Source organism: Ceratotherium simum, chromosome 16, assembly GCF_057802395.1.
Source record: "Ceratotherium simum simum isolate JZ-2026a chromosome 16, ASM5780239v1, whole genome shotgun sequence".
Lineage (NCBI taxonomy): Eukaryota > Metazoa > Chordata > Mammalia > Perissodactyla > Rhinocerotidae > Ceratotherium > Ceratotherium simum.
In genome coordinates this window covers 48,907,710-48,930,587 of record NC_141915.1, presented here as the reverse complement: position 1 = coordinate 48,930,587, position 22,878 = coordinate 48,907,710, and the positions used below count along the sequence as shown (strand labels likewise).

The window sequence follows — 22,878 nt, the reverse complement described above, 5'->3', positions numbered from 1 at the left end:
TCATCCTCTCTTCTGTCCACAAATATTGTATGTTTACAGCGTACTTGATGCTGGGGATCGATACAATATTTTCTCTTCCATAAGATGTAGATATTAAAGCATATGAAGTGGTGTCATGAGGATGCAATTAGATAATGCATGTGAAAGCCCCATCAAAATGACACATACTAGGATGCTCAATAAATGGTATCTCTGGTCAGTTGGCAGGTCTTGTCAGTTCTTCTGCAATTTCTCTGGTATCCATTACTTTCATTTCTTAGCAGACTGAGTAATGATGGACTGTTACTTTTTTTCCTAGACTATATAAGAGGCTTCTAACTGGGCTTTATGGCCCAAATCTATTCCATTAAATTCTTCCTATCACCACTGTTTGCCCTTCTAAAGCACTGCTTTTGTCTGTGTTACTCTTGTTCAAACCTTTCAGTGGCTGCCAACGCTTGTCAGAAATACTCAATTTCTTATTGGCCACTCAAGGCCCTCTAAGTCTCCTCTTAGTACTAGACTCAGTACTTGATCTCCTCTTGGGATCTCAGCTCTCAGCAAACCTGCCGTCCTCTCCCACCCACTAAGATGACTGGCCCTCTTCAGTTGGCTTCATCTACTGACACTTGAGCATTGAGTTGCAGTATCATTGGTGAGAGAAGAAAAGAGTACATGAGCTAAGAATCTGGAAGTTCTCGCCTGCCTTCTGCGGTGAAGCCTTGGGACCTACCCAGTATTTCTGAGGGTATATTGTCTTTTAGCATGTTGTTTTTCAACCAAGAACAATAGCGTAGTAGATTAAGTCCTTTGGAGCTAGACATCAAGCTTTCAATGAAAGGAATAAGTAGGTCATTTTTTTTTGTATCTTCCACATTATAGTATTCATAAAAATCTCTTAGGGGATTACTTATTAATTTCTCTAACGGCTCTTTTATTGATTCATCTTCAGGATGATTTATCAAAACCACATTGAGCTTGGAAAATATTGGATGTGTAGTGGATTTTGGTAAATTTGTGAGAAGTCCCCCAACTAGTAACAGCATCTGTGGCAAGCAGGCAGATAACAAGGAGGTGTGAGGGTGTTCCCTGACTTTTCATTTCAGAGGAACTGTGTTCTGTAGGTTGGGTTTGTGTCTTAACGAGTTCCTTAAGTTCAGAATTCTGCTGAGGAAGTTCTGCAACCCACGTTCAGGGATAGCCATATATTATTTATAGTCAGTTATTCTCTTTGTAGCTTATTTCACCCCTAGGATGTAACATTTACAAACATTTAAATGCACATGTGTGTTGGTATAGGACAGTGCAAAGTCCTTTAAATTTTGATTCCTGTTTATACCTTGGGGACCTGCCTTACAGTCTCTGGCCCTCTCTCCCTCAACTTTAAAGAATAGGAAGTATGGTCTAGGTCTCCTTGGCCCTTGTCGGTGTGGCATTGTGTGATTCTGTTATCTATGACTTCAATCAATACCAAATGTTGCTGAGTCTCAAATGAAATATCTTCTGACTGTTATTTGAGATTGTGTCTGCATTGAAATTAAATTGACTTCTAACAGCACGTAGCTCTGTTTGGAAAACAAAAGCTTGTATATTAAATCTAGACTATTCTAATTTTGGTTTTCTTTTCTCTCCACCAGTTTGCTGCTTTGTGGTTCATAAGAGGTGCCATGAATTTGTTACTTTTTCTTGTCCGGGTGCGGATAAGGGACCTGACACTGATGTAAGTAGTCTGGAAACTATTATTTGATGTTAAAGCAGGTTTCTGAGTTTAATATTTTTTAATGCCTGTACAACTGTTGTTTTGGCACATACTCTTAATGGAAGACTTATCAGTTAGTCTCATATGACTTTGGCTTGTACTGATCAACAGATGTAGAGTCCTTTTGAGCCCCGGCATACTACTCAGGAATCTGAGGAGCATTTCTTGTTAGCTTGTCCTCTTTCACTCTGGGCAGACATGTGGACTAAATCCACCAAATTTATAGTAATAGCTTTCACAAACACAGTGCGGTTCTTTCCTGAAAATGTTGACAAATTTTACGATGAACGTAAATCACTCTTCAGTTTATTCTTGTTGGTTTATTAACTAATAGGACCATCATTGCTTTTGACCAACATAACAAACTGTTCCCAGTTTGCTCCATGAGATCCTTGCTGCCTTTTCATTATGTATTATAAATGCTACTGTTGATTTAAGTAATTTAGTATCTGTTTCACTGAACCAATGATCCTGAAGTTGCCCATGTGTGAACACACCATTTCGTTTGTGTTCTAATTCTGCCTGTCTCTATGAGCATCTCTTGTTTGCTGAAAAATGGAATCAGAAAAGGAGAGTGGGAATTAGGAGGCTTGGGAAATACCAATCTAAAATATATCAAGTGGAAAGAAACTTGGGCTGTTACATGGAAAGTCATATTTTAACTGAAAAAAATTTTTGCGGGGGAAGCCTGGGAGAGTGGACATTTCTATTCTGAATTGCTTTTGCTGGATCCCTTTAGTCACTAATACTTAAATTATGTGCTTCCAGTGATTCCTACCTTTGGCACTTGTTTCCATTGGGAAACTTTGATCTCAAAGTGGCTTTCACAGTGGAGGCGGGGCTGAATTCCTCCCTTCTCAGAAGATGGTGTGTTCGTGGTGAGCTCTGAGAGATTCAGCTCTGCATTGTTTTAACACATGTAATGGAGGAACTTACCGTTCCACCCTTGGTGTGGGGGAACACGCCACGTTTCAGTTAAAATGATGGTGGCGGCAGCATAGAGTTGGTGCCACGGATCTAAGCCACCACCATCCCACTAAGACTCACAGAATGTGGGTGCCAGAGGGAACCTCAGAGATCATCTTGTTTTATATCTTCATGGACCATGAAGCCCAAGTCCGTGAATGTCGAGTGACTTGCCTACATACAAATAACTATTTAGTGTCATTCACCCCACCCTTTCCATGCTCCTCCTCTTTCTGGAATATTATCTCCATTGTGGGCATTGTAGAGATAAAAATAGATGCAAATGAAGAGTACCAGCTATTTTGGAAGTTGGCCTGAAGCATCATGTGGTGGTTCTTTCACCTCCTTGCTCATTATTCCCAACTTCATCCTTCCTTTTCATCTTTCCTCGCTTCACTTCTCTCTCTTTCCGTTTTGCCCCATCAAGAATTGGGGGGGCTGGGTAGTGTGGGCAGGCTACAGGAGTGTAAGTAGGTTTTGCCTAACCCCTCCTTCACTTCCCACCTTCCACCTCTTCACTCTTTTGTTTAAGTACTCTTTATTGAGTACTTAATATGGGGGAAGATAGACATTAAAATATCACTAATTAAAATAGGATACAGGTGCTTTGAGCACATTCGCCTAAGAGACCTACTCTGGTCAGAAAGCTTCCCGAAGGAGATGGCGTTTAAACCAAGCTTCAAGAATAAGTGGAGATAGACAAGAAAAAGGGGATGTGTATGTGTGTGTGCGAATGCACTGGGACATAAGGAGCCCTGTAAGAGACTGTTTCAGACAAAGAGAAGAGCAAGTGAGAAAGCTCTGATGGGGAAAGGAGTTCAGTCTATGAGAGAAACTGAGCAGGTTGGCATCAGATGTCTGGTTAAGGATTTTGAACGTAATCTTAGGAGCAGTGGGGGCCCAGGGAAAGGTTTTAAACAAGGAATGATGTGGTCCTGCTTGCATCTTATGAAGGTTGCTCTGGTTGCCTTGAAGGAAATGGATACGGTAGGAAGTGGGCTTGATATACAGGTGAAGATGGGGAAATATCAAAGGATGGAGAACCAGCACAGAGGTGCCTACTCTCCAGGGAAGAATGATGGGAGCTTGGGGTAGGTGGAGGCAATGGGGATGGACAGAGTGAACTCATTCAGGTTACATTTAAGAGCCAAATCAGCAGTTCTTGGTCGTTGTGGGATCAGGGCAATGGAGATGTTGAAAAGGACTTGTAGGTTTCTGGCCCAAACTCATGAACAGATGGAGGCGCTTTAAGGCCATGGCGCCTCTGGAGAGATCGGGATATTTGGGATCTTGGGATAGGGAAGATCAAGAGTTTCTCTTTGGACATGTTCAGTTTGAGAAGTCTGACATTGAGAAGATAGTTGTGTGTGAATGTAGGTGTGGAGGTTGGAAGTGGGGTGTGTCTTGAAGATAAAGGTTCCTCTTTTTCTTTTTTAAAGTCTTAGGAGTAGATCATCTTGCCTAGAGAGAGGGTATAGAGTGAGAAGAAAAGAGATTAGGGCCCAAGAAAGAGCTCTGAGGAACTCCAGCACGTTGGATGGGAGAGGAAGGGCAGGGCAGTAGGAGGAAATCCAGGAGAGAGTGATGCTGATTTAGAGATTTCTTCCTAAACGGGCTGGAGGCCAGCTTGCTGATCATGTCTATGATTTTTGTTATGAATTCACTGTAAGCTTTTGATATTAAGCACAGATAGGTAACATACATCCAGGTTTGCACAGGACAGTCTTGTTTACATGGGAAAGTCTTGGTTTATGCCTCCTATAAATTGATTAACACCTGTTGTTTAGCAACCTCCTTCACATTCAGAAATTTTATCCTGTTTGGATGATTTTGTGGTCCCCTTACTCATAGAACCCAGAGCCAGGCAGAAAGCTTGGTGTGAAAGATAATGGGACGCACCTTGTGATCTGATGTTCACTGAGTTCTGGTCCTTCTCATTCTGTGTTGACTTGCTGTAGATGCTGTGCTTCACATTTTAATATCCTCGAAAGTAGAGATAAGAGATGAAATTTTTTAACATGAGAGAAAAAGAAGTACGTGAGATATTAAAAAGGTACAAAGAATCAGCCAGTCCTGCTTGTCTGATTCGCAAAGGATTGTGCATTCTCTTCCAAGAAGAAAATTTGCCTTTTGGTTCTTGGCGTCACAAGACTTATGATTAGGGCTTTCTGCAGCCAGGACATGAGAAGTGTCTTCTGTCTGTGTGCAGGATGATCTTAACTTATTTGTTACAAATCTGCAAGATGCCCAAACTGAACTGCACCAGGGAGGTAGTTGGAAAAGCATGAAGGTTTCAGGACATGGAGCTGAGCTGAGATGGTAGGATTTTCTTGTTATATCCTTTTTTGAATAAGTTTTAAAATCATAGAATTATAGAGCTGGAAAGAGTGTTCAAGATTTATCTAGGTTAGCCTTCTTATTTTGTAGATGAGGAGACTGAGGCATATTGAGGAAAGGCATAAATGATCTGGGGCACTGTCATATGTTGTCCTTTCATCCACATCCAGTAGGTTGTGGTTGACTCTTTCAAGGGTGTTAGGAAAGAGAGAGAGAGGTCCCTGGCCTGGTTGTGCAGTCAGTGGAGCACATTGATGTCTACCCCTTGGTGTAATCATTGCAAGTTCTGTTCAGATGTTTAGAAAAGTGCTAAAGGGCATGAGAAAGACCAGAAAGATCAAGAAAATGAAATATAATTTAAGAGAAAAAAAACTACCCCAAGCTTTTTTCTTTGAAAATTTAAAGTTTTTAAATTAAGACTTTTTTTCATACCATGTTGAATACTTAAGATGCATAGTTCATGTGCTGCTTAATAATGCCTTCACTGAGCTCTGCAGACTCCAGAGCATTAACAGATGGGGCAAAAGAAGTGACAAACCTTGTGAAATCCACAAATACTGTACCTGTTCTGCTGTCTTCAAGATGAAAGGATAGGAGAAGTACCAAAAAATAAAATACCAGTATCTAGATTACAGTAACCTGTTGGGAATACAGTTAAAAATTCTTTTGGACTCAAGGAGCAGTCTAGTTGAAAGGATGCAGAAGTGCAGGGAACCTCAGAGGAGAAAGGGCTTCTGGGTTTAATGGAAGGACCCCGTGAAAAATCATCAGGCCAGTTTCTCAGCTCTCCCCTCACCCCCTCCAGATGAGCAGTGTTCTATTGCCAGACATTCTCTGCCAGCACGTCTAGAGATAAAAGCCAAGATTTCTGAGACTTTTAAGTGCAACCGCGTGCACACCGAGTAGAGAAGAAAGGAAAATGGAAAGACTTGCACAGAACCTAACATTAAAGGTTAACTCGTTCAGTGATGCTGCGAGTCTTTGGAGCCAGGATTCTGAAGCTGGAAAGACGGACTGAGAGCTGCTGGGTACCTGGTGCACAGAACAAGCAGCGCTCTTCCCACTCGGTGCTGGAAAGGCACTTTGAGTGGGTGCAGAATTTGTGTTTCCAGGTGTGTGGCCCCAGAATGCAGCTTGGGGCTCGGCCCAGCACCCCTGCCTTGCATCCACAATTTTATAAGACAAGAAATAAGAAAAAACAGACCCATGTTTAGAAGTAGCCCCCCCCCCCCATTAAGACATGAACTAGGATGTGGACAGGTAGAAGAGGGAGTATTACCTTGTTTGGCTTTGGGGGATGGGGGCGATCAGTGTGACTTGGCTCTTCGGAAGTGCTGTTTCTTCAGCTGCCATTGATCGCCTGCCCTGAGTGGTTTACTCTTCCCTCCTCTGGCTGTGACGGGGTAAGGCAGACTGCGGGGAGGGCTGGGGATGGGTTCTAGGGGGCTGGCTCTTCCTCAGACTTCTTCCCTTCACTATTTAAAATTTCAGCTCACCAGCCTCTTCATCCTTCAGTTTGGAACTCCTTCCTGTTCTGAGAACAATTTCCATTCATCTTAAATTCTGTCTGTTCACGAAGCCCACCCTGCTAGAGGGAGAGCGGGGTATTTGGCCTTCTAGTATGTATGCATGTGCGTGCGTGTGTGTGTGCATGTGTTTATATATTTATTAGCACGTTAAATCTTTTTCTTCCATACTTTCAGTTTTCTCTGTGCCTTAAGTGAGAAAAGCTGTAAAGTGGCCCTTTCAGAGAATCATACCAATCTGAGTCCTGCTCTTAAAGCCATACTGTACACACACACACCCACATGCACACACATACGCTTTCAATTTATAAAGTTGCAGGGAGAGAAAAATTTCTTATGTGATATGTATAAAATGACAGAAATGGTAAACAACTGTTTCAACATAATCTATGGAACGTTTGCTCTGTGCATTGGCCATGTGGACATTTGAGAAAGTGTGAAGGGGGGCTGGCCCCGTGGCTTAGCAGTTAAGTGCTCGTGCTCTGCTACTGGCTGCCCGGGTTCGGATCCCGGGAGCGCACCGACGCACCACTTGTCAGGCCATGCTGAGGCGGCATCCCACATACAGCAGCTAGAAGGATGTGCAACTATAACATACAACTATCTGCTGGGGCTTTGGGGGCAAAAAAAAAAAAAAAAGGAGGATTGGCCATAGATGTTAGCTCAGGGCTGGTCTTCCTCAGCAAAAAAACAAAAACAAAAACAAAAAAAGAGGATTGGCATGGATGTTAGCTCAGGGCTCATCTTCCTCACAAAAAAAAAAAAGAGAGAAAGTGTAAAGGGAAGGGATTGATCTGTTAAAAGGCTTAAAGCATCCAGAGGTAACAAGTGTCCCTTGCATTTGCATCTATATTTTTGTTAACCATTCTATTTTTTTTTTGTGAGGAAGATCGGCTCTGAGCTAACATCTGCCAATCCTCCTCTTTTTGCTGAGGAAGACTGGCCCTGGGCTAACATCCGTGCCCATCTTCCTCCACTCTATGTGGGACGCCGCCACAGCATGGCTTGACTAGAGGTGCATCGGTGCGCGCCCGGGATCCAAACTGGCGAACCGCGGGCCACCCCAGTGGAGCACGCAGTTAACCGCTTGCGCCACCATGCCGGCCCTAACCATTCTATTGTTATTTGCCTTGCACATTTTCACCAGTGCCCCTCGCGTGTCTAGGGAGAAACTGTCCCATGTGGTACTTTGTACTTCTGTCTGAGCCATACAGTTGAACAGAATTCAGGTGACTTAAAAATAACTTCCTGGGTCATCACTGTACCTCACCTGGGAGACAGCCAACATCCACACAGGCAGCGTCACAAGTTAGCTGGCGCCTGCCAGAATGTTGGGAAGGGCACAAATGAAGACTTTAATTAACTTGTTAAAAAGCAGGGAAACTTGCTTCTGCTCTGGGTACATCTTCAAGTCTGTGAAGATCATAAAACTGCGCCATTTGAAGAAGCTGAGAGCATTGACTGTAAACACTTAGAACGCAAAATGGAACTTATTGCGCAAATTCTTACAGAGCAAAAGCCATAACTGGTGTGAAGCTGGAACCAGCGGAGGGCTGTATGTCCAGAAAGCAAAATCGTCTTCTTTTCTTGACTGCAATCTTGAGAATTCTCCTGTTCTGGAGTTCTTTTCCGTGTCTTAGAAACCGATCAAATAAAAAAGGCTGCTAACTTGTTTAAAATTGAACATTTCGAACTTCATTTATAACAAAACTCAAAACATTTAAAATAAAACTAGAAATTAATTAGTAAATCTATTTTCTCAGCGTGTGCTTTTACATTTAATGTGGAAATAAGACAGTTTTGTGAGCAAACCCAGTTATACCCAAAAGATTTTTACGTTCCTGAACCAACAAAGCAAAGTGAGATTTGTAAAAGGTGACAGTGCTAAAAAGTGGCATTTAAAATTCAGCAGAATGAGGTGAAAAGAGTCCTGGAGTTGCATTGGGAATCCTGCCCTGCCACGTCACTGGAAACCTTTCTAGACCTTGGTTTTCTTATTTATAAATATGGAGGTTAAACTTAGTGGTCTTTTTTTTTTTTTGTGAGGAAGATCAGCCCTGAGCTAACATCCATGCCAATCCTCCTCTTTTTGCTGAGGAAGACCGGCCCTGAGCTAACGTCTATTGCCAATCCTCCTCCCTTTTTTTTTTACCCCCGTTTTCTCCCCAAAGCCTCAGTGGATAGGTGTATGTCATAGTTGCACATCCTGCTAGCTGCTGTATGTGGGATGCGGCCTCAGCGTGGCTGGACAAGCGGTGCACTGGTGCGCGCCCGGGATCCGAACCCGGGCTGCCAGTAGCGGAGCGGGCGCACCCAACTGCCAAGCCATGGGGCCAGCCCCCAAAACTTAATGGTCTTTGAAGTTGTTTTCCATTAAATTCCTAAATGCCGTTTCATCATTATTTCCTTTTTTTTTTTTTTTAACTTTTTATTTATTTATTTTTTCCCCCCAAAGCCCCAGTAGATAGTTGCATGTCATAGCTGCACATCCCTCCAGTTGCTGCACGTGGGACGCGGCCTCAGCATGGCCAAAGAAGCGGCGCGTCGGTGCGCGCCCGGGATCCGAACCCGGGCCGCCAGCAGCGGAGCGCGCACACTCAACTGCTAAGCCATGGGGCCGGCCCCATCATTGAGTATTGATTGAGGGCTTCGTGCTGTGAAGATACAAAGGTGAAGACAGTTCCTCCCCTCCCAATGCTTTCACTTAATTGCAGGGATGAGCCAAGCATGTGAATAATTGTACTATAAGATTGCCTATGATAGAGAGCATCTAATGGAAGAATGAGGGAAGGCTTCCTGAAGATGGTGACATTTTAAGATTTATTTCAATTCTTTTTTCTTTTTTCTTTTTTTTTTTGTAAGGAAGATCAGCCCTGAGCTAACATCCATGCTAATCCTCCTCTTTTTTTTTTTTTTTTTTGTTGAGGAAGACCGGCTCTGAGCTAACATCTATTGCCAATCCTCCTCCTTTTTTTCCCCCAAAGCCCCAGTAGGTAGTTGTATGTCATAGTTGCACATCCTTCTAGTTGCTGTATGTGGGATGTGGCCTCAGCACGGCCGGAGAAGCAGTGCGTCGGTGCACGCCCGCACTCTGAACCCGGGCTGTCAGTAGCGGAGTGCATGCACTTAACCGCTAAGCCACGGGGCTGGCCCTATTTCTTTTCAAAATTATCTTTTAAAAACAAGCAGATCGCTATTTTCATGTTTCTCGTACTGGCTTGAGGGAGTTACATCTCTTGCCAAATGCTGCTATCCAGGGGCACATACTCTCAGGTGACAAGTATTTGCGAGAAGACCTGTAAAAAGAACACAAGCAAGAGAGAGTGGCAATGTTCTGCATGTCCTGGTGGGATCCCTTAGGTAAAGCTCTGAGGAGGCCTGTCCGGGTTCTGAGAGCACCCCCTGCACTCTCTCGCCCACAGGTACCATTCATCACGTGCTGTGATGCCACGGAAACCTTATAGAGAAGTTATTTCAGGGAAACAAACCCAACAAAAACTCCCATGCTAATTCGGCTCTTCAGTGGGTGGATTATTTTATGTACCAGATTCACAGTAACAGAAGTATTTCCTACAAGGGAAGAGACTCCTGCTACTTTTGTGCCAAATTAATTTAGCTGGGAATTAAAAATAACCTCAGACTTGCATCCTCGTCTGCAATTCTGATGACCTAAAGGAGAGAGCTGAAGGATGGAATGTCAATTCTCTCGACCTACCAAGTTTTGGCCAGTGAGAAGAAAGAGAGCAGTGTGTGTGGTGTAACGATGGATAAAATGCCTCATATTTTAAGCAGTGTACCACGATGCCTGTTTTCAGGAAAGTCACTCTAGGGGCTTTTCAACTTAATCCATTGGTTTAAGTTGCCACTGCTCAGGCATGTTTGGAATGCCACTCTTAGAATGGTGTGTAAGGCCAGTAGCACATTCTTTTCAAAATCTCCATGCTTGGCAAATTGTCAGCCTTTGAGGGTGTGGTGGGAAGGTTTGGGAAGTCCAGTGGAGCCAGATCTGAAAAAGGGGCGTGATTAAGGTGGGTAGTACCTTTTGGGGTTCAAAAGGAGGTAAGACCATAAGGTAGGTAGAGTGATTTTCTTGTGAAATTTGTAAAGTGTCTCTGACATCAAGTTTGAAAGAGACTTTGTGTATGAGGCTTGGAGAACACTTAGGAATCATTCTGTAGCCTCTCAGTGGCACTTCTAGTTAGTACCCATGTTTGTTTTTTTCTTTAAAAGAATTGTTGTGTTACTTAACGATCATCCTACACAGTGAATTCTTTGTAGGAAGATCCTGTGTCTTTTCTCTTTGAAAACCAAGAGCCTGGTGCGGAGCCTGGCACAGAATGGGTACTCGATAAAGATTTGTTAAACTGAAGAGAATGAGTGGCTGAGGGCCTGATAACCTAATTTGATTGCCAGTTGTATTCATCTGGTGTTGAATTACTTGAATAGTTTACCTACACATGAGACTGTTACTGAACTTATCTAATACCTAGGAATGGATGTTTCATTAGCATTATTATTATGACACCTGGGGAGGGGAGGGAACCACACCTGTTGGGCTTTCCTTCTTTTCACAACAGTCATTTCAAACCATTGTCTTAGCTATTTGGAGTTTAGTTTAAAAAATGGTGGACCTGGGCAGTAGCTTTTGAGTGGTTAGGATCAAAAATTAGGGATGGCCCCGTGGCTTGGCGGTTAAGTGCGTGCGCTCTGCTGCTGGCGGCCTGGGTTCGGATTCCGGGTGCGCACCGACGCGCCACTTCTCCGACCATGCTGAGGCCGCGTCCCACGTACAGCAACTAGAAGGATGTGCATCTGTGACATGCAACTATCTACTGGGGCTTTGGTGGGGTGGGTGGGAATTGTTATGATGGCTTCCTTATTTATTTTCCCTGACCAGTACAAGTGACTTAGTAATATCAGACAGTTCATGATGTACGAACAACCAAACTAACTGATCCTGAGAACCGTTGCTGGAAATGGTGTCTGGGGAGCCTGCCACTGGAGCTGAAATCATTGGAAGCCCAGAGCTCGAAGTGCTGCTACACAGACATGACCTCTTCATATTACTTGATGTATATTTAGCATGTCTTATGTCTAGTGCTTTTCTTGCATTTATTCATTATATGTAAGCATTAAATGTTTCTTGAGCATTTATGTGCCAAGTGCTGTGAGATGAAAAGGTTTAAAAAACATGGTTCTTGTACTCAAACAGCTTATCCTTAGTGGGAAGTCAGACATATGAATAAACATTATTTATTCAGATAATTATTTCAGTGGACAACATACATAAAGGCACTAGGCATATATTATTGTTCCTGAAGTACAAATGTGAAAATCAAGGCTCGGAGGTGGTTAAGTGACTTGCTGCAGTCCAGTGGTAAATGGTGCATTAAGCTTTGAACCAGGTCTCTCTGCTTCCAAACCCATCCTCCTTCCTTGGTACTATGTGGTTGATCAGCAAAGCCAACTTAAGGAGCAGGTTTTCTGTGGGTGAAGGCTCTATTTTTGTGGACAGAGTCTGAGGTCAGTGTGACTGTGAGAAATCATAAAGCAGTAAGAAAAATTTGAAATGATAAAATCCTAAGAAGTTAACAGTAAAAGCATTTACAAGCGAGACCAGTGGTGCGTACTAGTGAAGACTAGAGCTTGCAGGGCTGAGGAGACCAGGTGAGAGCCTGGAGCCGTTTAGAGACTTGTTTTGGGTTCCCCTCAGGAAGACAGAAGGTAGGACTTTCTAGGACACAGAGTTTCTGGAAAGATTCATTTCAGGTGGCTTCACCCAAAGCTGAAAGCCAGCCCAGAGAGCTTTTTGGCTCCTGCCAGAAGCTTGTTCCTGGATTTTAGTGAGTCACTTTTTTACGAGCTGAGGTAGGGGTCCCATTCACTTAGCTGGTACTTCCTCTCCTTGGCTCTGTTTTCTGTTTTCGATGCTTAATGAATTTCCAGCAGGAGACTCAGGAAGTCTATGGGAAAAAAGAAATATATTTCCTGGGGGGCTAGGAGAGGGAGGAAGACTTATTGAGGATTTTCTAGCTAGCATTATCACTGTGACATTTATTTACAGTGAGACCAAGGGCCAAAAACAAGCACATCAATCAGATGAACCCACTTATGAGGAATTCTGTATAGGCCTTCAATAGTGGCTGAGAGAGATGAAGAGTGGGAGAGCACATTCTGACAGCTGTTTGCATTTTATTGTACCAGAAGCTGTGAGCAAACACTCTGTCATAGAGTCCAGTATTAGCAAGATGTGAGATGGGCAGAGGGGAAGGTCAATTGTTCTAAGCATTTTGTTTATTCGTTCAACAGTTCTATTTATTTTTATAATCCAACATATTCCCAAAACATATTCGTTTTGAGACTGATACACAAGGGGAAAAGTCAGGTTCTGAGAAGAATGTCATTGTCATTATGATAATTGTCATACTGCCATTAGGCATTGAATAGTCTTGATTGTGTGAAGGTTTCCCAAATGATATCCTTGATGTGGAAAGAGTGCTCAGGTTCTCTGTCGAGGATGTCGTGCCCCAGATGTACGGCGCTGTCCTTATTTTCTTCACTGTTGCCCATTCTCCTTGCATCTCCTCCGCTCCCAAAGACAGTGCTGCTGCTTGTCATCCTGATCTATATTGGAATAACACCAGCTTATCATCTCTACACCATCTCCCAAACCAGCAACCTCAGAATTATCTTGGTTGTCTCCCACATCTAATAGATCTCCAAGTTCTGTGGGTTCTGCCTCTGTCTCTCCTGTCTTCATAGGCACCATCGTAGTGAAGGGTCTCATCGTGTCTTATGAATCAGTCTTACTGACTCTGGACTGTTTCTCCTCTGCTCCATCCTTCTTACTGCTACCCAGTGGTACTCCAGTTGTTATATCTGTAACATATATAAATGTGTATATGTATATATAACATATATAAATGATCATCCTACTCTCCTGCTGAACATTTTCTAAGTGTTTCTACATGGTCACACAAGATGATTCCACTGGCTGCTAGCTGGGGATGTTGGCCAGGATGCCTTTGTTCTCCTCCACATTGGCCTTTCTGGGAGGGTAGTGCAGGTTTCTTACATGATGGTGGCAGTTTTCCAAGAGGGCGAGCCTCAGCGCACACACACTTAAGCTTCTGCTGGCATCCTGTTTCCTGATGTCCCATTGGCCAAAGCAAGTCACATGGCCAAGCCCAGAGTCACTGTGAAGGTAGATTAGTCGAGGTTCTCCCGAGAAGCAGAACCAATGAGCTGTGTGTATATGTATATATGTGTGTATATTTTTATCACAGAGATTTATCATGAGGAATTGGCTCATGTGACTGTGGAGGCTGGCAAGTCCCAAGATCTGCAGGGTGAGTCTGCAAGCTAGAGACCAGGAGAGCCCTTGGTATAGTTCCCATCTGAAGGCCAGCAGGCTCGAGACACAGGAAGGACACAGTTGGAATCCAAAGGCAGGAAAAAGCCCAGGCCCTCGTTTGAAGGCCATCAGGCAGGAAGACTTCTCTCTTGCTCGGGGGGCAGCCGGCCTTTTTATTCTGTTTAGGCTTTCATTAGGAAGGACAATCTGTTTTACTCAGTCTACCGCTTCAAATGTTAATCTCATCCAAATACACCCTCACAGAAACACCCAGAATAATGTGTGACCAAATATTCTGGGCACCCCATGGCCTAGTCAAGTTGACATACAGACTTAACCATCACAGAGCGGGCTACACAGGGTGTGGATCCTGGGAGAGATGAGTCATTTGGGCCATTAATGTAACAGTTTACCACAGGAAGACTGTCTTCGATTATATTGTATTGTAATATTTTTCTTTCCCCTAAATCTTATTCATCTCTGTATCTCTAATGCCTGCTATGATTTCTGACTCATAGTGGGTGATCATTAATGTATGCTGAGAGAGACAATGACTGAAAAAGTGCCTCTGATCCCCAAATAAAATGAAAATAATTTCCTTGGTGCGAATAAAATATCTGTAAAATGTTTCGTGTGATTCTCTCAGAAGCAATACCGGCCATTTCCTGACTGTAAGTTACTATCTTTAGGAAGTGAATTTCTCTTAAAAAATTTTTTTTGTTTGTATTGAGCGACTCTTCGGTGGGTTTAAAGAAGTTTAAGCCTAACAAAATTATACGAAATGCCCGTTAAGCTGTGCTTGCTAAGTGTGTGATCAGAATTTTTTAATTTGGTGAACACTTTTTGGTTAAACGTTGATGGGAAAAGTAATCTATTAAGAGGAAATGCTTTTTTTGTCAAGTACATATTTTGGATTTGTATTCCTTGAAGTAATTGCTAATTACATAGTTAACGTGGAGAGGTTTATATCAAATCATAATTCAGCAGGAAGAGAAATGGCAGAGAGAGCTAGGAACACTACCTTAGGAGGCAGTAGTCTTTGATTTCTTTCCAGTTTGACCAGTTTTTCTAGGGGCATGTCCATTATAAGCCTAAATGTGCCAGGATGAATAATCCACGCAAAGCTCATAGAGGTTGCTCTTCATGCTCATGAGAAATTTATGCTGTTATGAGACTGCTGTGTGAAAGAATATATTTTGAAATGCACAGATTATAAACTGTTTTACAACAGGTGATGTTTTTTGTGTGTGTGTCATAAAACATACCTAACACAAATTCCTTGCAGAAGGCAATTTGCATGTTGCTTGCTCTCTGCAATTTCAAGTCCTAGCCTGTCCCTCTCCATCTCTTTTTTAAGGCAGGAAGCTTTGTAGAGTTAACATGGGGTAGAAATGTTTAAAACATGAGAATTTCACACTGGAAAATGGTATTCTCCATGGAAGAGGGCGATTTTAGGTTTTTAGATATTAAGCTGTATCATGACTCATTTGTTCTTAAGCAGGTCGTTCACCCCTTACTAAAATTAATCGCAGAAGACCAGGGAAGCTTGAAAAAGAAGAATTCACACAGCAAGTCTTAAAATGAGAAAGGCAGGGCTGCTCTCTTTAGTGTATGCTAAGTTTGAATGATGCAGCAAGATTAAGGTAATTCATTTTAATCAGATTTTTTCATTATGATTCAGTGATTTAGAGTAGCTTGATGTATGGAACTAGAAGTGGGGAAGAAAAATGATAAGTTGAAAATTTAAGAGGGAATCACATACATACATGCGACAGACCTTCTCTGCCACGTGCCCACTGTTGGTTTGGAGATATGTGTTCTCGCCTAGTAAACTTCCCTTCATCCAGGCGCCAAACGATGGGCAAGTCCAACAAAATAACCTCTGAAGAAATACACAGTTTGCCAAATCGCATCCTAACAAGGCTCCTCCTCTCTGCCCTTTTCTCCTATAGTTTATCCCTTACATAGCAGCCAGAGTGGTATTTTGCATATATCAGCCAGCTCAAATCATTGAGTTGCACTGTCTAAACCCTTCAGTGGGCTTCCTTGACCATTAGGATAAAATATAAACTTCTTAGCTTGGTCATCAAGGCCCATAGTGATTGTGACCTGGCACCTGTCCACCTCACTGCCCAGAACTTGCCAAGCTCATTTGTACCTCAGGACTTTTGCACTGGTGGATTCTTCTGCATGCAGCTCATGCCCAGATCTTCAGGATGCTCATTCCCACCATTGCGTTCTCTGCTCAGATGACACCTCCTTAGGGAGGCCTCTTTAGATCACACCTCCCCTCGTTATTTTCTATTAGTCTTTCCTCCTGTATGTACTTCATAGCCCTATCACCACCTGAAACCATATTGTTTGTTACTTGATTATTGTCTCTCTTCCACCAACGTGAAGCACCAGGAAAGCAGGGACATTGTCTTACTCTTCTGTTGAACCTGGAACAGGTGCCCGGCACATGGCCAGTGCTCAGTTACTATTGTTGGCTGGATGAATGAATGCATGTTACTTTTACAAGCGAGATGAAAAACCTTACAGGGTTTTGTTTCCTTCGAACAGTATAACTAAATGTCCTCAGATCAATAGAGATTTTTCCTTTTCTATGATTATGATGCCATACCATATGGTGGTAAACTGGCCATGCTGGTTAAGCATGAGGCCTACCATGTGATTGGATGTATCTTCTCCTAGAAAGCATTTTCTTCATAATCTTGATGATAAGAATATAAAATTCATTAAAAAATAAAATGTATGTGATCAATCTTATTTAACTAGCATACCTAATTAACCACTAGATTCTACATGTCAGCCATTCTGGATAAGTGGGATAAGTGTTGACTTTATTTATTTATTTTTTTTTTTAAAGATTTTATTTATTTATTTTTCCCCCAAAGCCCCAGTACATAGTTGTCTGTCATAGCTGCACATCCTTCTAGTTGCTGTATGTGGGACGCGGCCTCAGCATGGCTGGAGGAGTGGTGCCTCAGTGCGCACCCGGGATCCGAACCCGGGCCGCCGGCAGCGGAGCGCACGCACTTAACCGCTAAGCCACGGGGCCGGCCCAAGTGTTGACTTTAAAAGCCTGAGAATAATTTATATCCAATAGGATCTTAACATTGAGAATGATGGCATGGCTGCAATTGGCTTGGGAGCGGTGTCCTCTTAGATTTCCCTCTGTAGCCATCAGTTTTTTCTACTGACACTCTTGTTGAACAGTAGGGAGTTGTTAAGTAAATTGTGATACATCAGTGTGATAGATTATGTGCAGCTATTAAGAATGATGATTCTAAAGACATGGAAAAATGTTTATGTGATGCTAGGTGCAAAAACTTAATATAAAGTTATTACTATGATTAGAACTATAACAATTTGTGGTTGGGGAACAGGAACTAGAAGGAACCCTAGGAAATTGAAATCGTGATAAATAATTTGATTTTTAAGATGCTTTGACTTAGATTATCTTTCTGGATTTAATCTTGTTGAAACAGTACAATTTTTTGAAAAGTTCTAATAGTCCCATCCATATAATTCTTCTGAAATATGGCACAGTGCTGTGGTCTCCCAGAACATTATCTGAATGGAGCATAGCCACCCATCTGAGAATAATTCTTTGCCCAACAGTGTGATGAGAAAGCTGTTTGTTGCAGATGTCTAGACTGCTACATGCTAAGTGTATCAGTTTGGGATTATGTTCAAACATGAGTAATAGAATACCTGACCAAAGGCTTGAACTAATAGGGATTTTGTTCTCCTCCTGTAACAAAATGTTGGAACTGGGCAGTCCAGGGCTCATATGATGGCTCCATGATTCCGTGAAGGACTCAGCCTCCTCCTGCGTTTCAGTTCAGCCAGCCTGTATCATGTAGCTTTCATACTTTCACCCTCATCTTTGTTGCCCTGGTTATAAGATGGCTGCTCTGTTACCATTCCCTGCATGTTCCAGGCAACAGGAAAGAGAAGGGTGAAGGTCAAAACACAGATGCCTTTTCAGTCTGCTCCCTTTTAAAGAACTCCCCCAGAAACCCAATCCAACAACTTCCATTTACATTCTGTCAGCCAGAACTTATCCCATAGCCACTTCTACTTGGAAAACGTATGGGTTTTGTTTTGTTTTAAGCTGAGTACATTTCTACCCAGAACAAAATCAAGGTAGTTCAAAATCGTAAAGAAGAGGAGAATGCGTATTGAATAGGCAACTAACAGTGAATTCTATGTTAAAATTGTTGGGGATGAATTGCCTTCTAGACATAACTGCCTTCACTATGTGGTGTGTGTGTCTTTTTTTATGTTAGTATTGCTATGAGTTCATCTCAGTAGTACAGGAAGGGTTCTGCCACTCACATGATGTCATGAGGAGTTTTCAGATGCAGTCGAATTAACTGAGTTTCTTGATCTGTTGATTGAAAAAGGAGACAGGAATGAGGAAGTCTTTTGGTGAGTTTTTTTTTTTTTTTGACAAGCCTCTTTTTTCTTTAAACACTTTATTGGTTCTTTGGTTGATTGTGCTTTTAAGTTTTGTGAGGAGCATTTTTGTTTTAATGAAATATTTTGAGCTTCAATAATTGTGCTTTTTCAGTCGTAATATTATTACATTGTAGTTCCTGATTAGTAAATAATAAGTGTTGCTTGAAGCAAAAACAAGTGTGACAATACCTCACTGTTTATTAAGGCAGCTTTGGTCAGCAGCAGCAGCAGGAGAGGAGCCTCCCCCAGATTGAGGGAGGTGATACTCCTCTGTAGGTACTGGACGTCATCTGGAGAACGAAGTATAGTATGGGCAGCAAATCTTAAAGAGATGTCAGGAAATTGGTATGACTGGGAAACCAGAGTATAAAGACCCAGAAAATGAGTCAGGAAGGTTCAGTGTGAAGAAAGGAATAAGTTGTAGGAGTTGATGAGAGCTGCCTTCCATCCCAGGAGGAAGGGTGGACCTGACTTGGGAACTCCAGGGGCTCACACAGAGCCAATGGCTAGGTGTTAAAAGAAGGCAGAGTTTAGCATCAACTCCAAGAAGAACTTCTAAAGAGTAGATGTTTCTAGCAATAGAAGAAGGCCTCCAGAACAGGGAGCCCAAGAAGTATACCGAGGGATGCTAGTCCTGCCCTACCCAGAAGGGGCAGCGATGGCTCCCCTCCACTCCCTAAAGTTTGAGATGAGGCTCAGGACTCTGGAATGCCTTCTCCTGTGCTACCTGACCAATTCTTCTTCGTTTAAGAATCACAATTGGCATCTTTTTTGTGTGTGTGTGTGAGGAAAATCAGCCCTGAGCTAACATCCATGCCAAGCCTCTGTTTTTTTTTTTTTTTTTTTTTGCTGAGGAAGACTTGCCCTGAGCTAACATCTATTGCCAATCCTTCTCCTCTTTTTCCCTTTTTCTCCCCAAAGCCCCAGTAGATAGTTGTACGTTGTAGTTGCACATCCTTCTAGTTGCTGTATGTGGGATGCCGCCTCAGCATGGCCGGAGAAGCGGTGTGTTGGTCCGTGCCCGGGATCTGAACTCGGGCTGCCAGTAGCGGAGTGCACGCACTTAATCGCTAAGCCACAGGGCCGGCCCCAGGCATCTCTTTTCTCAGAAGATTTCTCTGACCAGGGACTCCTTTCCACCCCTGCCCTCCCTCAGTTCAGATGTTTATAACACTGTGCTGTAATTATTTCTCCTCTCTACCCGTACAGTGCAGTCCCTTGAGGGCAAAGCCCATCTTTCATCTCTTTGTCCTCAGTGCTTACCCAGAATCAGGTGTGGTGCTGGCTTTCAGTATTTATTGAATTAGCAAGTAAATGAATAGAGATTAGTGAGATTCTGCTTGAGTTAACCTTGATGTTATAGAAAATTTCTGTTTTAACCTTATTGACACCAATACTATTCTCACAGGTTGTCTTTGAGCCTGTGGCCTCTTAGCATAATGGATAGTTATTGAGAATAACGAAGAACACACATCTCTTTGTGCAGGTGCCATCTAGTTTAGATATCTGACTTCCGTGCTCGTGGTGAGGTTGAAAATCACCCACTGAGCTGTTTTCTCGAAGCACTTTGTGCATTCTGGCTTATGGTGACGGTTACGTTCTGCGTCTCTGTTGTTGATCATAATGCGGACCCTGGAACAGCTAGGATGCTTAGAGTGAATGTGAGTACAATAGGCTGCCAGGTTCCCTTTTGTTTATTGAAATAGAATAAAAGGAGAAGAACAAGGCAAGTTTTAAAAATAACTTGGTACACATGTAGGTGAAATCACCTTACCTCCCAGGAGCTGAGAACAAAATAGGTCCCAATTCTTGCTGTTGTTCCAGGATATTTTTAGTCAGAGGACCCTTTCCTCCTTGATGGTCCATGAAGGAAAAATCATGGTAGAAAAAAAAATATTAGGCAGGGAGAAGGCTACTCAAGTTGTTTGGTGTTTCATTTTATTTCCATCTCATCCACAAGAGAAAAGCAAACATAATCAGAGGCTGATCATGAGACAGTAGAAAAGGAAAATGTCATGTTTTCACCTCACATTTGTTTAAAAGATATGATTTACTTATTATACATACTACTGTGAGTTATTTTCAGAATGTGGCTTTGTATATTGTTTGAAGTGCTTTCTAAGAAACTCTTTTCTCATAGGATAGTTCCTGTTTTAATTTTATTCAGAAAAAAATATGGTTTTTGGAGTTTGCTATTAGTTTTTAGTTTTTTTTTTTCCTTTTGGTGAGGAAGATTGGCTCTGAGCTCACATCTGTTGCCAGTTTTCCTCTTTTTGCTGAGGAAGATGGGCACTGAGCTAACATCTCTGCCCATCCTCCTCCATTTTGTATGTGGGATGCTGCCACAGCATGGCTTGATGAGCAGTGCATAGGTCTGCGCCTGGGATCCGAACATGCAAACCCAACCGCTATGCCACCAGGCCAGCCCCTAGTTTTTGGCTTTTAAATGAATGCAGTTGATTTACCATAGCATCTGAACTATCAGCATTTCACTGTTATTGCCACTGGAAAGCTTTGGTCTATTTCTACTAGAATCTTCTAAGGGAAATTGATGAACCTGGTAACCTAATTTTAGACCTCCTGAAATTTGGCAGATGGGTGGTATTTATAGTGTTCTGAATCAGTTCCTATTGGACGTTTAAAAATAGTCACATCATTAGAGAATACGTTCAAGAAAGAAAAGAGTTTAACCCCAAATCTAATGCCCAGATCATTGTTTTTAGTCTCCTAAACTGGATGTGCGTTTTGGTAGCAATTTCTAAGGGGCCTTTCTGTACTCTCTCTCTTCCCTTTCCTGTGTGATGCTGCTGTTGTCATGGAAACAGATCTTGGAGTTGCTTTGTTATACAGTGTAAGGGACTCCCTGACATGGAGAGTTACTGCAGGTTATTATCATCAACACAGAGCCTTTATTAAGCATTGCGCTTTGATGCATGTTGTACAAAGCATGGAACTTTGTGTTTTTGGAGCTTACGCTCAAGACATAACTTTGACACCCATAAACACAAAAGAAGCCTCAGCCTTGGGAGACTTGAAAAGTACTAGCAATGGGCACATGCTATTTCTGTTACAGATGATGGGTTACATCCTTGGTCGGGGGCAGATCATTACTATGTGCCCAGTTAGGATTGGTTTATGGAGAAAGGAGGATTTTGGAGTTTGTTGAGTGGTTCAGGAAGGGAGGAAGCCAAAAAAGTTAGAGGATTGTTGGAAATTCCCAAATTTCCAAAAGAAATTTCCAGCAACTGTTTGGAGGTGAGACATGGCTGTGCATAATTGTTTGAATGCTCAGAGGCCTCCAAGTTAGAATGTTTTATTAGCAAGTTTGCAAGTTGTAAGATACCCTGTATTAAGATCTGATTGGGCTATTTTTATGATGTATGTGATTTTGTGGATTGGGGACTAAGGTGGGGTGAAGCAGTTGGAAGGTGTGGTGGACTCTCGCTGCCCTGGGATTGTCTCCTGCCTTCTCACTTACCAGCAAATACCATCACCTCCCTGGTCCTTAGTGTCCTCACCTTTCAACTGTGATGCTCCTGCCAGTTGTACTGAGGGTTAAATGGTGGGAATGATGATAAAGGACCTTGTGCTTGGTAACTGCTAATTTCCCTACTCCCTTCGGTATTCCCTAGGTCAGTGGTTCTCAAAGTGGGATCCTATATCTGCATCTTCAGTATCGCCTGGGAGCTTGTTAGAAAAGCAAATACTCAGGTGCCTCAGACGCACTGAGTTGGCGACTCTGGGGCAGTCTGTGTTTAATAAGCTCTCCAGGTGAATTCCTTCTGACTGAGAAGCACTACCCCAGGACATATTTCTGGGGGTGGGTTTACCTTGGATGTGTTTGAGTGCGGTTCTTGTTGCTATCTAAGATTCTTGGTCACTCAGAGATCTTACCCACTCCACTGTTAAAAGAAGGGTATTGAATAAGGTGGCTTTCGATTTCTGAGCTGTTGGAAGAACAGGATAACTTTGAATGAAAAAATCTATTTGTATTTATCTCACTATCAGGTTGAATTCAATTTATTAAAGTCAATGCAGTTAGCAACCATTTCCCCCTAAATTTCAGGTGTCCAGACTTATTTATAATTATACTTTTTGCCTGCACTAAAGAAACAATTAACCACACTCTTTTCTAACTCCAGTATCTTGCATTCTTATTCCTAAGTGACTGTTGATTTCTGGACTTTTACGACCCAAAAGATTTGCCCCCTGACTTAACAGGAAAAGTAGAATAATTCCAACACCACTTGCAGCTGCTATTTTAGACACAATGAAATTCTCTTGGGTCTGTCATTCCTGATTTGGTTGCTTTTAAAAAACATGCTATAGAATATTTTTTTAAAAAGCTACAATGATTTAAAAATCTCAAACCACGGCGTCATTGGTATATTAGGAGGCAGGGTGCCTTAATTTGTGAGATGCTTCAGATATTGTGTGACATGGGGCATCATCAGGACTCTTAGAGGACCTGCCCACTCGATACAAACCAA

The 22,878-nt window shown here is 42.5% G+C and overlaps 1 protein-coding gene across 1 annotated transcript in view; it reads left to right on the top strand.

The window, feature by feature from the left end:
* The window catches only part of PRKCA (protein kinase C alpha), a 412,540-nt gene that overhangs the window by 158,634 nt on the left and 231,028 nt on the right, over positions 1-22,878 (top strand). Inside the window, exon 3 of the mRNA XM_004432678.3 lies at positions 1,617-1,699. Coding sequence (XP_004432735.1) covers positions 1,617-1,699 — 83 coding nt within the window. The remainder of the gene's footprint in view (positions 1-1,616; positions 1,700-22,878) is intronic.